Raw genomic sequence first — 15,643 nt, 5'->3', positions numbered from 1 at the left:
TCAATTTAAGAGCATTTTGAAATTGTTAAAAGAGTAGGTGAAAAGGCTTTTATTTTGGAAAGCAAAATCATAATGACTGGAAATTGACATGGTAACATCGTGAGGTTGTATACTGTTGATCTAAAGTAGAATTATCCTGTGGAAACAGGAATTTTCCATTTTAGAGCATTCTGAAATCACTGAAAGTTAAGTGAATTATGGGCATTTTCAACAGGCCATTATTTTGGAAGGCAAAATCAGAATTACTTGAAATTGACATGGTAACATTGTGAGGTTGTATACTGTTGATCTAAAGTGAAATTATCCTGTGGAAACAGCAATTTTCATTTTTAGAGCATTGTGAAATCTTTAAAAGAGTAGGTCGTATCTTGGCAATTTGAAAAGTCTTTTATTTTGGAAGGCAAAATCTGACTGATTTGATATTGATATGGTATCACTGTGGGGTTGTATACTGTTGATCTAAAGTGGAATTAGCCTGTGGAAACAGCAATATTCTATTTAAGAGCATTTTGAAATCGTTCCAAGAGTAAGTCAGATATGGGCAATTTTAAAAGACTTTTATTTTGGAAGGCAAAATCAGAATGACTTGATATTGATATTGTATCACTGTGGGGCTGTATACTGTTGATCTAAAGTGAAATTATCCTGTGGAGACAGGATTTTTTTCTATTTAGAGCATTTCAAAATCGTTACAAAAGTAAGTCATATATGGGCAATTTCAATGGGCCATTACTTTGGAAAGTGAAATCAGACTGACTTGATATCGACATGGTATCACTGTGGGGCTTTATACTGTAAATACAGAGTGGAATTATCCTGTGGAAACAGGAATTTTCCATTTTAGAGCATTTTGAAATCACTGAAAGGTAGGTCAATTATGGACAATTTGAAAAGTATTTTATTTTGGAAGACATAATAACAGAATGACTTGATACTGATATGGTATCACTGTGGGTCTGTATACTGTTGATCTAAAGTGGAATTACCCTGTGGAAACAAGAGTTTTTCATTTTAGAGCATTTTGAATCGTTAGAAGATTAAGTCAAATATCGACAATTTCAAAGGGCCATTACTATGAAAGGCAAAATCAGACTGACTTGATATTGATATGGTATTACTGTGAAAAAGACTGTGGTTGGAGAGTGTTAATATAAAGTTCAAATAGTATTTGGAAATACGACTTTTGCTTTTAAGAGCATTATGAAGTCATTGAAAGAGTAGTTCAAAAATGAAGATTCACAGGGCTTTTACTTTGAAATCCAAAATAAGATGGCCTTGATAGTGACAGGGCACAATTAGGGTACAAGGCTGTGTCATATAGATGTAACATTAGAGTTTGTAAAAAAAAAAAAAAAAAAAAAAAAAAAAAAGAAGCCTAAATGATATGTTATTATGTTCTTAACATATCTGTTAATTCACTCGAAGTTGGCTTTTCTTTTGAAATCCGGTTTCCACATCCATTCCCGTAATACTTTGAATACACAGGGAACGTAAAACAAACTGGAGGCTGGCTTGACTGCAAGTCTCGAATTGGAGGCTGGCTTGACACCAGTTTCCTTTTTTGCCAAACTGTAGTTCGTCATTTTGCTTCAGGCTCTTCCCTGGAGAGGATGTACGAAAGAGTTTAAGAAAGTTTGGGACCTTTTTTCCTTTTTAAAACCCCGTGGATCCAGTGGGTCACTTTTTCTGTGTTTCATCCATGAGTATCTCTGTGCTCCTGCTGCTCGTCGCCGCACACTCTTCTTGCACAGGTAGGATTTGGATAAAGGCGACCGTACAAGAGTGTTTCGGGTGTAGATGGCTTTTCCACGCTCCAGTTTCCAAACCAGACATTAATATATTTGTTATAAAAGCTGCCGGGGACGATCTCCGTGCAGCAGCTGCTCGGTCAAAACGAGCCCGTTCAGGAAGCAGAGGTTGTCTGAATAGTCAGGTTTTTAAGGTTTCTTCGTACTTCAGTTGATTCACGGAAAGCGTAGGCTTTTATCGAGGCGTGACAAAGTAACTTTACAGAAGCACAAGAAAAAGGAGTGTAAAAAAAAGGAGGGGACAAAAAGGATAAAAGGACAAAAAAATAATCTCCTGATTGGTCTGTGAGAAAAAAGAAAAAAAGACAACTTATAAGAACATAAAACATCCCATAATTGCGAGACTACAGCGCTATGTTTCGAAAAGGGAAGTCGGTATATCTGAGAAACAGAGATAACGATCTTAATGCGTTTAAAAGCGACGACTGTGAAGTCGGGCTTTAAGGCTTTAAAAGTGTGTCCCTGCTGGTTCTGTGTTAATGCTGCTAACATGAGTGTGATCTTCGGTCATCTATTATGTGCTAAAGGCGTCGACTTCAGTGAGCAGATGTTTGCATTTGTCGAAAGAATTAAAAGGTAAAAACAGGAAGTGGGTTTTGCTTCGATGAGTGGCAGTGAGTGTTTCACGTCGCCGTGGGGAAATTGTGGCCCACTCACCTTTGGCGTCTTGCTTTAATCCCGTCAGACTGGAGGGTTTCCCAGCATGGACAGCTGTTTAAGGTCATCATAAACGCTTTTTTGCAGTTCTGGCTGCCAAGTGTGAAACCTATTAAGATAAGATAAGAAAAGAAAAGATAAGATAGTAAATCTTTATTAGTCACAGAGATTGGACAAATATAATAAGAACATAAACTTAAATATGTGATTGAATATAGATTAGCATAATCTTAGGACAATGACACCATGGAAACAATATAGAAAAACATTGTACTGTCTTGTACTGTAGGTATGTGACTGCTCTGGTTTGTGTGGGCGTGTGCAGAACAGTTAGACTGTGTTTGCTCTGAATGTTGACTAACAGTTAAAGTCGTGATCTACCAAAGCTCAACATATGTTTATTGCTGAAACTTCCAAAAGCAGCTTCAGTGACAGATTCTCACTGCCTGAGTTTTATCCTTTAGATTTCAGGGACAAGTTCACAGGATGTTTAGAGTATATCAGTGGCATGTTTGGTAAACACACCTCCCCCTTCCTATTAAATGTGGCCCATCATATTATTCATGTTGCATCCCGTAATCGTCTTTCAATTCTGTTGAAGAAGTTGAAGGTAGCTGGGAATGTTTGTCTCTGCTCAGCTTGTGATCGTGCTGTGCAGACAGACTTGTATAACCCCAGAGAATTCAGCAGTTTCACAAGGACAAAAGTGCAGAAGTAGTCGACATCAAACAGACATAAATTTACTTTCAGAAGTATTCTCATTGCACATGTGCATGACCTTTTACGTTGCTTTAACAATGTACAAGCCAGAAAAAAACAACCCTTGAAAGATCATTTCCATATCCTTTCTTTCTAATACAGATATGTGTTTAGAGCAGATTGGTGATTTCTTATCTGTAGGGACCCTACTAGCAGATTTGTAGTCCCTCTTTTTGTTAAAAATGTTAAAAAGGGTTTACTATTCTGAGCTTTATCTTCATGGTTTGGTTATTGAAGTCTTTTAGCACCTTTCCACACAAAATATCCCTTATTTGAAGCATCTTTATCTATTATAGTCAGTTTTCTTCAACATCAAACAGAGCCAAGCTGAAAAACTGCCTAAAACTGAGATGTTTAGCAGCATCTGAAGCCACAGGCATTACTCATGCATGCACATGCCCTATATGTATGAGTAATCTGTTGTCCTCTGGGTTTCTAACAAGAAGCTGCACCCTATAAATGTGCTTACTTTGTGTGATGAGTAACTATATTGTTGCTACACAGATAAAATGTGTTAGAACTCTTTTCAAAACACAGTCATGACCTACTCACTGTTTTATGCCTTTTTCTCTTCACAGGAACAGCGACCTCAGCAAACAATGTACCAAAGATCGTAGCCTCTGCAGGTGAAACTGTCCTCCTGCCCTGCAGCACCACTGCTAGCGACGATGTACCAGCAGTAGAGTGGAGTAAGGAGGGTTTACCTCCAGATATTGCCTTCCTGTACCGAGATGGATGTGAGACCTTCGAGATGAAGAATCCAGTCTTTCGGTACAGAACAAACCTCATCAGGGATGAACTTCACCATGGAAACCTGTCAATGGTGATGTCCAACGTGCAGCGAAATGACAGTGGAAAATACCAGTGTGCGATTGTTAGGAACCCGAAAACAGTCATCGCAAGAGTGGAGCTGTTTGTAGGTACGTCCACTCAAAGATTAGAGCTGCATTTAATCCCCCTAAAGTAATTTTCTTCACTTTGTAAGTCTGCACGCACCTCACGTTTTGGTTTATGTTTCTTTAAACAACCTGAGGAGTGCATTTCACAGATTTCGTTCTTTATTCTAAGCAGCAGTAACTGTCTGCAGGGACCGTTTCTGCAGACAGAGGGCATTTTCACCCACATCATTTGTGACAAAGGTTCTCTTGGGTTCAAATGCAGATTCTTTAGTCATGTATCTCTATCTTAAAGCTCGGATGAGATTTCCTAATTGTTTCTCACAGTTTTCTATGGACATTTGAACTGAAATGTTAGTCATAGACAACAGCCTGAATAATGAATATTTTTGCAGGTGCTGTTTCTGAGCCGAAACTCTCGGTTGTTCCAGATGTGGGAGGTGGACTGACTCTGCAGTGTGAGGCCAGGTGTTGGTTTCCTGAGCCTACGATTAGATTTCTTGATGCTCAGGGAAATGAAATCAGTGCTGAAGACCCAAAGAGAGATAAAGAGTCTTTGGGATGCTTCACCGTCAAAAGAAGAGTCACTCTGCAGACTGCTACCAACAGGTTTCATTACAGTATTAATACTCAAACTTAAAGTGGCTCAATCTGGGTCATTTAGTTAAACTAAGTGGGATCTTTTTTCAGAATATTTTCTGTGTGCACACTTTCTTCTTTTTCTAGAATAGCAAAGGAATAAATCCTAAATATGTGTCTTTTGATCACAGGGTCACCTGCAGAGTTCACCAGCCTGAGGTAAACCAGACCAGGGACTCAGAGATTTACATATCAGGTACACCAGAACTTTAACAAACATCTGGATGAATAAATAATTGTTATTTAAATTAGATTTAGACTTAGATTAAAAACAGTAACTTCTCAGTAAATAACAATCAAATTTAACTATATTTTGGATGTTAAAAAACAAACGTGTTGTTAGTATATCTTCTAACATCGCATTACTCCTGCAGTTCAATGTATATGGGCTACAGATAAGCAATCATTCTACATATTTATTTTAATATTTCTAAAGTTATTTAAATACAACCGGAGATGAACAACAGCATGACATGTTACATTTTGTGATTATTTATTTAACAGAAGATGCATAAGCAACGTGAAACCACATACAGCCCATGAATCAGTAGTTTTGAAAACACCTTGGGAGTGATAACTTGGTGTAATTGCTTTTTGCGTAACTTTATCAGTGTCTCACAATGTTTTGGGGGAGTTTTGGTCCACTCTTCTTCACTACATTGTGTCAGTTGCTCCTGTCTCACCACTAGGGATGGGTATTGATAAGATTTTCACGATTCCGATTCCATTTTCGATTCTGTTTAACGATTCGATTCTTTATCGATTCTCTTATCGATTCTTTTTTAAAAAGGAGAACACTAAGGTCGATTAGCTTAGAACTTTGTTTTATATCTTCTCTTTGAACAAGATAGAAATTTAGGAGTAACATGGCCTTACAAACCCAACAGTGAGATCTTAAGAGATCCACAGCCTACGGCTCTTCAATGGGGTGTCAAAGGGAGAAAAAAAATTGTAAATGTAAAATAATAAATTAAATATTCTTCTGTAGCAATAACAAAGTATAACATAAATTATTCTATAGCAATTACACAAGAATATCCAGTAATGTCCCTGCCTACAATTAAACACATTCACTTACTGAAAATTGGGGCATCTGCTGTGGCAAATGGGTGCAAGCCTTTTACCACAAACTTAGTCACTGCTCGGTGACATTCGTCTATCCTGGCCTGAAAGGAGATGCTGACGGTAGACTGCAGCGAGAACTGCCAGCATCTGATCCAGACTCTGTCTGTCTCATCATGGTCACCTAAATGCACAGTAATGGCAGGTTTTGTAATAAGCCAGATCGCGCTACCATAATATGCACTGTTAGTTGATTATTTACCTGCCGCATTAACGGGAGAGGACGTGCAAACGTTACCGCTGCTGCTGGGTTGAGATTCACGAGTCCGGAGCGGAATTAAAAACACGACATTCATTTAAGGTCATCACGTGTTTTTTGCATATTCGTAGTGTTTCCTCCCTTAAATGAAATATCTACTTTGCAAGTATTGCAAGTTGCCCTGTTGTCATCCGTTCTCGTAAAGTAAAACCAAAGTTTTGAGCGTTTGAGCCGCCATGTTTCCTGCCAGGTAAATGACGCTCCGCAACGTGGTGACATCATTCGGGGCGACTGGAATCGATAAGGGAATCATTTGCAAAAATGGCAAACAATTCCAAGGAATTGAAACAGTGGGAACCGGTCCTCAACAAGAACCGGGTTTCGATACCCATCCCTACTCACCACAGCATTTGAGTCAGTTTGGTTTGTGGACTTTGACTGGACCATTACAACGTCTTTTTCAGCCATTCTGTTGTAGATCTGCTGCTGTGTCGGGGACCATTATCCCATTGTATGACCCAAATTATACCAACTGAACCTTGGGGTGAATTTGCAGGGACATTTACTCCTGTTAGACTGGCAGCTGTCCTGAACTTTTTCCATTTGTCAATAATCTTTTGCACTGTCGAACTATGGACTTCAGGCTATTTGCAAATGGCCTTGTAACCTATGCCAGATTAATGATCAACAACAGTTGCCTCTATAAGCTCATTGCTGGAGTCCTTTTTTTTTTTTGCGCATTGATCTGACCTTGGGGTGAATTTGCTGGGATGTCTGCTCGAGGCAGAGTTGTTGCATTGTGTTAGCACACACTTGAATGCTCCAGACCTGCAGACTTTTATTGCTCGTGATCAATTAATCAAGTGCGTTTGATCAGCTGCAGCTGGCTGCTTACCCTCTTAATTCCTATGAAGGCATTAAGGGTGTACTTTGGTTTCCCACAGACTGCTTTTGCATTTTGTCTTATTTTTGTTAAATAAATAAAGACACGTTTTGTAATTAAATTATTTTCAAACTGTATGGCCCAGATCATATTTTTATATTTATATTACTATGCGTTGATATGTAAACCTTAGTGGTAACATTTCAGTTAAAAGCAGCTTAGAAAACAAACTATGGAGATAATCTTCTCGTGTAATGAGTTTTATTTTATCCCATTGTTCGTGCTTGATCTTATTTTTTATTTTTTTTTAAATCATTTCAGATGAATGCATGAAATCCTCCACTCGAATCATCGCAACTGCTGTGGTGACGACCATCATGGTGCACACAGTAATCTGTGTTTTTACTTTGCTCTTTTTAGTCCAGAGAGGTTACTTGTCTGGTAAGTCAGTTTTTTTTGGCTCTATGTTTAACTGTTACTAAGTATTTTTTCATTCACTAACTTTTGTCTTTGTTGTAAGATCAGTGACCGTCAGGAGTGAAAGAAGTGCTAACTGTATATTTTTTTTGTGTTCATACAGTGGGACGACAAAAATCGAGCTTGGAGAAAGACGAGATCAAGCGATTAACTAAAGAGCTGAACGACCTCAAATCCAGGCAGAGTCCAGCACAACAGTCCAGCCAGTCCTCAAATAACCCTAGATCCTCACCAGGCACCTCTGAATGTGGCATCCCACCCCCACCAAAGTCTCCCTACCAAAGCAAGCCCCTTAAGCCAGCATCCTCAGCCAACGGCAGCCATCCAAAATCTGGCACCTTACCCCAGACTAAGGACTCAAAACCTGTTGCGTTAAGACAAAATCCAGCACGCAGCCCACAGATGAGAAGAAGCAGTTATGGCGGCAGTTCTGCTGTCTCAATAACTAATGATGCTGTGTCATTCACTCCTCTAGATTCAAAAGAAAAGCCTTTTCCCCGTTCAACTAGTCTGTCTGTGAAACGGACTCATGGAGTCATTCCAAGGTCTCCACGCAGGAATACTCTCTCAGGCATTTCTAACAACCCATACGGTGTCCTGGCAGATTTATCCGAAGATGAAAATCTGATTGGATAAAGAGTGATAACTAAATGTGATCAGGCAGGTTTAAAAATTGTATAAATAATAATAATAATAATAATAATAATAATAATGGATTGGATTTATATAGCGCTTTTCAAGGCACCCAAAGCGCTTTACAATACCACTATCCATTCACTCTCAAATTCATACACTAAATGAAACATCTCAGGTTAGTGACTGAATCTTAGTAAAAGCTGTCAGTTAGATAGAAGTTTGGGTGGTTTGGAAAAAAAAAAGGAAAAGTAACGTATGTGTACAAAATTCTTCCCACTGAGCCTCTAAAGCCGGCTGAATCATCAGCTTCGAGCAGCTAAGATCTCCGTAGCAGATTACCCTAAATCTTTGCAGCTTGAGAGTGATCCATATTGTAATAGCTGTTACACAAGGCTGCCTATAAGAAAGGTTTTAGTGTAATCTATTTATAAAATAGAAACTTGCAATAAGTTGTTGACCACTACTATTCCTGCAAGATGCTGACATTCAGTCACAGTATTTGGGTCAGATTGACCCTCATTTACTAGTTTATTAACAGCATGTAGACACAAATCTGTTGTGTGTGTTTTATCCCCATTCCCATATAGTTTGTTCATACTTTATGAACAAATAAAGGCAAGCACTGCCAACATTTAAAATGAATACTATTTTACCACTACTACTATTTTTCTTTTACTTGAGCCACAGTGAATGTCTCAGTTCAATGCAATTCATTTTTATATTTATGTAGTACAAAATCACAGCAACAGATTGCCTTAAGGTGCTTTATATTGTAAAGATCCTACAATAATATGAAAGTGTGAATTCTATTCAGAGCCTCTGTTACTTCAGCCTTACTGTTTTCCATCACTCTGATGGAAAGCACAAATGCTTTAAGTGTTTACTTTTCACTCCTGGGACTTTGTTGCCGGGAATTAAATTCTTGTTGTTTCGCACTTTTCTCTTTAATGTGATGTTTATAAATGATGTCATTTTGCATTTGTGTTCCATTACAGAGATTCGACTGGTGGGGTTTTGTACAGTTTCATGGTATAAAAGTTACATTTGTTAAAAAATTGATCATGCTGCAGTCTTTGTGCATTAAATGAGACTAAATAAAACCAGAGTGCTTCCTGTCTTTGAGCAGTATATTATTGAAAACTTTGCAAGCTGCAGATTGAAAAGTTTGAAGTTTTATTATATTTATAGGAACAAACACTTGATCATCTTTGATCCAGTAAGAATTGAGGTTTTGCCACATTTAGTGTTATCAAATAAGGATGCTTTTTTTGTTTTATTTGTAAACATTTATTTTTACACTGTTCAAAAAATCAAAAGGACACTTTTTAAATTGATATTAGCATCATGTCAGAAAATGAATTTACGGCACCTTACTAAAGGCAGTAGTAATAAGGTAACAATAACATCTCTCTTTCTATGACCCTACATCAAAAAGTCCTCAGTGGACATTAAAGCTGGACCTCAGTGGCATTTTGGACACTAAGCAGCTATTGTCAGTAGATGTCAGGCTGACACTGAGGGCAAGAAAGACACACACTCACATTCAAACATACTCTACACACTAACATGATACACATTGTTATTTGGTTGAAATATTAACCCTTTGTGTTGTGAATTAACTGCTTATATTATTTAAACCTGGCCATTCTCTGTGTGTGCAAACTAACATTGTTTTAGTTGTTTTACACAACACAACCTTAACCATGAATACAATAATTTTAAGAAATCAACATTAACTGCATCTGTTTAATTAGCTGACAGAGAAATGTGTGAGAGAGAAAAGTGGTGTCACACTTGACTTTTATTAGCAGGTGCTGGGTTTGAATCCTCCATGAAGCTGACAGTTGTTTTTAATCTATAAAGCATATTTGTATGCTCATGCCTGACTGCTGAGAGGAGCTAAAAATAAACACTTTATAATTACAAAGTTGCAATATTTTCACAATACTTTCCTGCTGTTTAAATAATTTTAATATAAATTTACCTGTTACCTGCCGATATAATCAAACACATGAATCTTAATTATGTTGATTTATGAAACACATAAAAGAGTCTTCCTTACCTCCTTTGGGATGAAAAAATCACATAAAAACACAACTTAATGTCCCACTTTCCCCACTAACACTACCTTTTTTTCGTTAAAATCTTTTGACTTGTTTTTGAGCCTTGTAAATGATGAAATTTGCTCCATAAGCCTGAAATATGTTGACAGCTTTGGTTGTGTGTGCTGTAATTTGCAGTTTCTTATTTCAGTTTCACTCGCTCAGTTTCACTGTATTGTTTTATAGCAGTGATTTACCTCAGAGTCAGACTCATGGTTTGCACAGGGCTTTGCCCGTGAGTTCAATTAAAGCCTCACACTATAAGTTCAAGCTGCTGATAGCAGAACAGCTGCACTGGTATAATGTTAATGAGATTGACTCAATAATTGTTTTCTACTAAGCACTATAAATGTGTAAAATTATCAGACAGCATGATGAAATTATGGCTCTGATCCCGCCTTCTTCTCTTTTTACGACTTGAACTACAACAGTCGAAACTGTTCCACTTCGTCTGTGTCGGGCTGCTCTCTGAAGAGGAACCATGGACGAAGTCAACAAAGTTTGTTTTGATGCCTGTTTGAACAGGTTGCTGTGGTTTGTCCGCCTGCTCCTGCTCGCCGCTGTCCTGTCCTCATCTTGTTGTACAGGTGAGATTTATGGATTTGTGTTTTCAGCGAGTCACTTTACAAATGTTAACACAGAGTCGCTGTAAAAGTGCGTATCTGTCTACCTTTAATGCCTTTGCTAAAGTTTCTGTATTATTCTGTATCGAATATCTGACGATAAAAGCAGGATGTTGTTTGACTATTTGTTTACATTTTGAGGAAACAAGCTCAAAATCTGTGTGTCAGTCATTTACAGAGCTTCTCTGTGTTTAAACTTGAAACGCTGAGCGATATTATCAAATGTTTCTCACAATCTGAATGTTGCAGTTCATTTCTACGTTTAGGGGAAGTTCATTTTGACCGACATGACTCGACTAAATTGACACCCAGTTCCTCAATTCTTATTTCAAGTTGAAGTTCACTCACTTCCAAAGGTTATTTTTGGATCATTTCTGTTGTAGAGCACCGACTGCAGTCAGCAGGGAAATCACACTGCTGCTGATGTTTGTGTGCAAACAGCAAATGACCACAGTTTCCAAAATACAGCGATTTACTGTGACATCAATGTGCGCAATGTGTGACACCCGTACAGTAAAACATTTTTCAGAGTACTTTTTGTGTACGTTTATCGGTGATTTTGCTGTCACGGTTGCAGCAGAGATTAACAGTGTGGTTTTGTGCTAAAAATGTGTTTTTAATGTGTTTTCTTTATAACTGTCCCTCAGTTTTATTGCAGTTTCCTACAAATGTTTGTTCTACATTTATTTGACTCACGTTATGCAGGAAGTTAAAGAATCTGCCTCACATGACAGGATTTCCTTTGTTGCGCATGCTATAAAAAAGGCAACAAAACAAAAATTGAAGTAAATTTACTACTTGCACGTACACAGAAATGTTTCAGTGTATTTGTGCATGACGTTTTACCTGCCTGGAACTGTGAGTCTCCTGCTGGAAAAATTATTTTGACATTTTGTCAGATTTTTCGTTTGACGTTATGCAGGGATAAACTATCCACAGAGACTGCAACTGTCTCCTTCTTATTTCAGACAAAACAGACACCTTATCTTAAAGACACCACATCACACTAACAGATTAACATCGCTCTCAGACATGTGGTTCGTCTGATATTTAAAGCAGAATGAGGAGGCAGCGCCTTCAGCTTTCAGACCGCCCTTCTGTGGAACCAGCTCCCAGTTTCTTACACTCTAAAGCACCTTTAGCTGTTGTAATTTCTCGCTATATACAGGCTGAAAACATGCTTTTCTTATATGGTAATGTTGGGCATGTAAATGTGCAGTCTGTGGGGACTGACACACTTTTGTAACCAGCATTAATTTGCCACAATAGCGACAGTAGGCTGCATTTCTGCGCTGGCCTCGTTTTTCAGCCACAGAGACTCCTGCTTGGGTAATCTGTGGTGAAGAGGTTAGCTATTACAAATATATAAATGAAATTACACATAAGGCTCATCACTGACCTACAACACAGTCTGTGCGTATTTTAGAGTCTCAGTTTCCACAAACAGAAGAAAACTTCAGATTTGTTGGACTATATTGTATCGTGAGAATAAACACTTGTGATGAGACCTGATATTTGTATGAATGCTTTCTGAGCAAGTTTTAAAGCATAAAGCAATAATGAGGTTGCTGCTGCACACACACAAACATTTTTTTTAGTAGACTCAGTTCTTTGAATAAACACAGTAATTAGTTCCTCCGTGTTTTGTTATCTCTATTATCCACAGGAAAACCCTCAGTGATTGTCGTACCAAAGATCGTGGCCTTTGCAGGTGAAACTGTCCTCCTGCCCTGCAACATCACCCCAAGTGGAGACGTCCCAACAGTGGAATGGACTAAGGAGAGTTCACTTCCAGATATTGCCTTCCTGTACCGAGATGGGTGTGAAACCTTTGAGATGAAGAATCCAGTGTTTCGGTACCGAACAAACCTCATCAGGCACGAACTTCACAACGGAAACCTGTCAATGGTGATATCCAACCTGCAGATAAGCGACAGTGGAAAATACCACTGTGCGATTATCAGGAAGAAGAAAAAAGTAATCACAACACTGGAGCTGTTTGTAGGTACGTCCACTCAAAGATCAGAGCTGCATTTAATCTCTTTAATGATATCTATCTATCTATCTATCTATCTATCTATCTATCTATCTATCTATCTATCTATCTATCTATCTATCTATCTATCTATCTATCTATCTATCTATCTATCTATCTATCTATCTATCTATCTATCTATCTATCTGGTTGGAAAGTGCAAAGGCTACAATGTGAATATTTAATATTTTTGCAGGTGCCGTTTCTGAGCCGAAACTCTCAGTTGTTCCTGGTGTTGGAGGTGGACTGACTCTGCAATGTGAAGCTAAGTGCTGGTTCCCTGAGCCTAAGATTACATTTCTTGACAATCAGGGAAATGAGATCAGTGCCGAAGACCCAAAGAGAGATGAAGAGTCTTCACGATGCTTCACAGTCAAAGGAAGAGTGTCCCTGCAGACTGCTACCAACAGGTTTAATATCAAATTAAAACTTACCACAAGTTTATATTCTGAATGATGTGTTGGAGAATTTTTATCTTGATCATTTAGTTTGTTTATTTCAAAAAAAAGTTGTACTTGTAAATATACATTGATTAGTGTGTAATTGCATCTTTCAACAGATGCCTTCTCACGCTAACCCCACTGGTGCACATTTTGAATAAGATGTAAATGTGTGTGTTTTGGTCCCAGGGTCACCTGCAGGGTCCACCAGCTGGAGATACATCAGACGAGGGACTCAGAGATTTACCTGCCAGGTAGCTTTAATCAAACACCTGGATTAGCTGTGTCTATGCTTCACTATCCATTAGCTATTCAGACACACAACATTTATTGAGTAAAATGTGCTGATAAAGCAGCTATGAAATTATGCAGGTTCCTCCTCTTTTATCGAAATACTTTTTCAGGTTCAATCTCTTTTTTTGTCATTACAGATGGATACCAGGGATCCTTCATTGTAACCATTGTAATTACAGTTTTAACCACCTTAACAGCCACTGTCATCTGTTCATGTATTGTGCATTTAGTGAAGAAACACAGCTGCCCTGGTAAGTCAGTTTCTAGGCGTTATTTTAAAAACTGCTAATTCAGTTCAATGAATCATCAAACAAGTGAAGGAAAAGCAAAACAAATAATAAAAAATAAAAGGAAAAAATATACATATGGTAAGAAGCACCTGGATTTTAGCCTGAATTTAGGTTGGCTTTGTCATAACAGTTTGTGTGTGTAATAAGAACAACGAAATGTCAGGAATGAAACAGATGCTAATTATTTTTGTTTTTTTGTGTTCATACAGTGAGAAGACAAAAACGGAGTCTCGATAATCATGGTACGAATGATGAAAGGCAGAGTCCGGTCATCCAGACAAGGGACTGTACAAATGACTCCAAATCCTCATCAAGCATCTCAAATCCCACGATCCCGCCCTCTCCAAAGTCTCATCACAACAACGACAACCCCAGACCAGAGGCCTTGACAACATCTGTCAGCTCCTCACAGACCACAGAAGAAGATTCATCACATCTGGACACCAGCGGCGAGATGAAAAGAAACAGTGATAACAGCAGTTCACTTCCAGTGTTGTCCATTCCGCATGAGCGTCTTCGCCGTTCGTCCACTCGTCGGTCTGTTAGAGGCAGTATACGTGTTCAGCACAGAAACATCATCTCTGAAGACTCAGAGCCGCTGATGGAGATCGGACCTGAAACTAAATGAGGAACGTTTCATAATCAGACAAATGAAACTGTCAGTTAGGTGGGAGTTGACCTCTAAGTATAAACTGATTTGTCATTTATTTCAGGACGCCATCCAAGTGAGTTTTATAGAAAAGCATTGCATTTTATAAACATACCAACGTTTTAAATACTTATTTGATAGTTTTTGTTTTGAAATACAGTCAAAGTTGTCATTTTAATGTGCTGACCCAATATCTGCTTTTCTTGATTATCATCGTAGGTAGTAATACGGTTTTATAAGAGAGGCACCTCAATTCAAACTTTATCCACATTCATTTTGTGTAATATATTGGGATATGTATTTATTAGAGCTTTGCTGTAATCTTTTTTGAGTTTTGTAATTATTGTATTATGTAATAGTGCTGTTTTAACTTGCTGGTTACTGTTCTTGGAACAGCTGCAACCACACGATTTGCATTATTTTCACCTGGATTGCTGTGCATGTGAGTATGAAGCTGGCTGAGCTCCAGCCAAAGTAAAACTCCGACACGGACAGCAGTGACAGTGAAAACCACGTCATGTATCATGTAACTGTTTGTGACATTCTGATATAAACACACACACCTATAAAACAAACTGTAATGTTAAGAACAATAAAAGTTGTTCTTGTGAATCTACAGCTGTCGATTAATTCTGGTTAAAGCAAGTTTTCTTCAGTATTCACTTAATGCAGTCATATTTGAATTCATATCAAACGATTCAAGGTAAAAATGAACTATTTGTAGCCAGTTCAGTTTTCTTCTTTTTCCAAAACCTCAGAAAGAAATGGGGTAAATATTCCTCACATTGCAGCAGAGTAAAAGTAAGTAAAACAAATGAAGGTTTTGGAGTGGTCTATCATCTGGGCTTAAATGTGACTGGATTACAGAGATAATCGTGCAATTCTGGAAGAAGCTGCTGCTTTGCCTCTGTGTATGGAAAACTCCTTTAGAAAGCCTGTTGTAAGGCTGATGTTAAATGTTGATGTTGTTGTTGATGCTGATGTTAAATTAAAGTACAATTGCTGTTTGTTAATAGTAAACAATGATAAAAAATTTAAGTAGCTTTGACATCATATGCAAAGCACACAGAGTAGCAAAGTGTGATGGTGAGTTACTGAAAAAAGTTTCTGTTAAAAACCATGGCAAAGGTTTAA

General features: G+C 38.0%; 2 protein-coding genes and 1 long non-coding RNA gene across 3 annotated transcripts; 2 read left to right on the top strand and 1 right to left on the bottom strand.

Moving 5' to 3' along the window:
- The first annotated feature begins 1,575 nt into the window (after window positions 1-1,575).
- LOC146714092 (butyrophilin subfamily 3 member A2-like) lies at window positions 1,576-9,193 on the top strand. The gene is made up of 6 exons (XM_085450695.1): window positions 1,576-1,751; window positions 3,803-4,144; window positions 4,516-4,729; window positions 4,891-4,955; window positions 7,285-7,404; window positions 7,544-9,193. Exons 1-6 carry the CDS (start codon window positions 1,700-1,702, stop codon window positions 8,074-8,076), a joined length of 1,326 nt encoding a protein of 441 aa, XP_085306821.1. The 5' UTR covers window positions 1,576-1,699; the 3' UTR covers window positions 8,077-9,193.
- Window positions 1,665-2,539, bottom strand: LOC146714093 (uncharacterized). The gene is made up of 2 exons (XR_014918772.1): window positions 2,466-2,539; window positions 1,665-2,091 (listed from the first exon to the last, which is right to left on the bottom strand). It is a non-coding gene; the product is annotated as an uncharacterized LOC146714093 (long non-coding RNA).
- Window positions 9,194-10,444: 1,251 nt separating the features above from the next.
- LOC146714091 (butyrophilin subfamily 2 member A2-like) lies at window positions 10,445-15,123 on the top strand. The gene is made up of 6 exons (XM_085450692.1): window positions 10,445-10,765; window positions 12,468-12,806; window positions 13,033-13,246; window positions 13,466-13,530; window positions 13,708-13,821; window positions 14,070-15,123. Exons 1-6 carry the CDS (start codon window positions 10,660-10,662, stop codon window positions 14,486-14,488), a joined length of 1,257 nt encoding a protein of 418 aa, XP_085306818.1. The 5' UTR covers window positions 10,445-10,659; the 3' UTR covers window positions 14,489-15,123.
- The last annotated feature ends 520 nt before the right edge of the window (window positions 15,124-15,643 follow it).

Source organism: Copadichromis virginalis, linkage group LG3 (genome assembly GCF_057382275.1).
Source record: "Copadichromis virginalis isolate Kocher_CV1m ecotype Utaka linkage group LG3, C_Virginalis_male_GT1.1, whole genome shotgun sequence".
NCBI classification, from domain to species: Eukaryota; Metazoa; Chordata; class Actinopteri; order Cichliformes; family Cichlidae; genus Copadichromis; species Copadichromis virginalis.
This window is presented reverse-complemented; position numbering and strand designations above follow the sequence as displayed.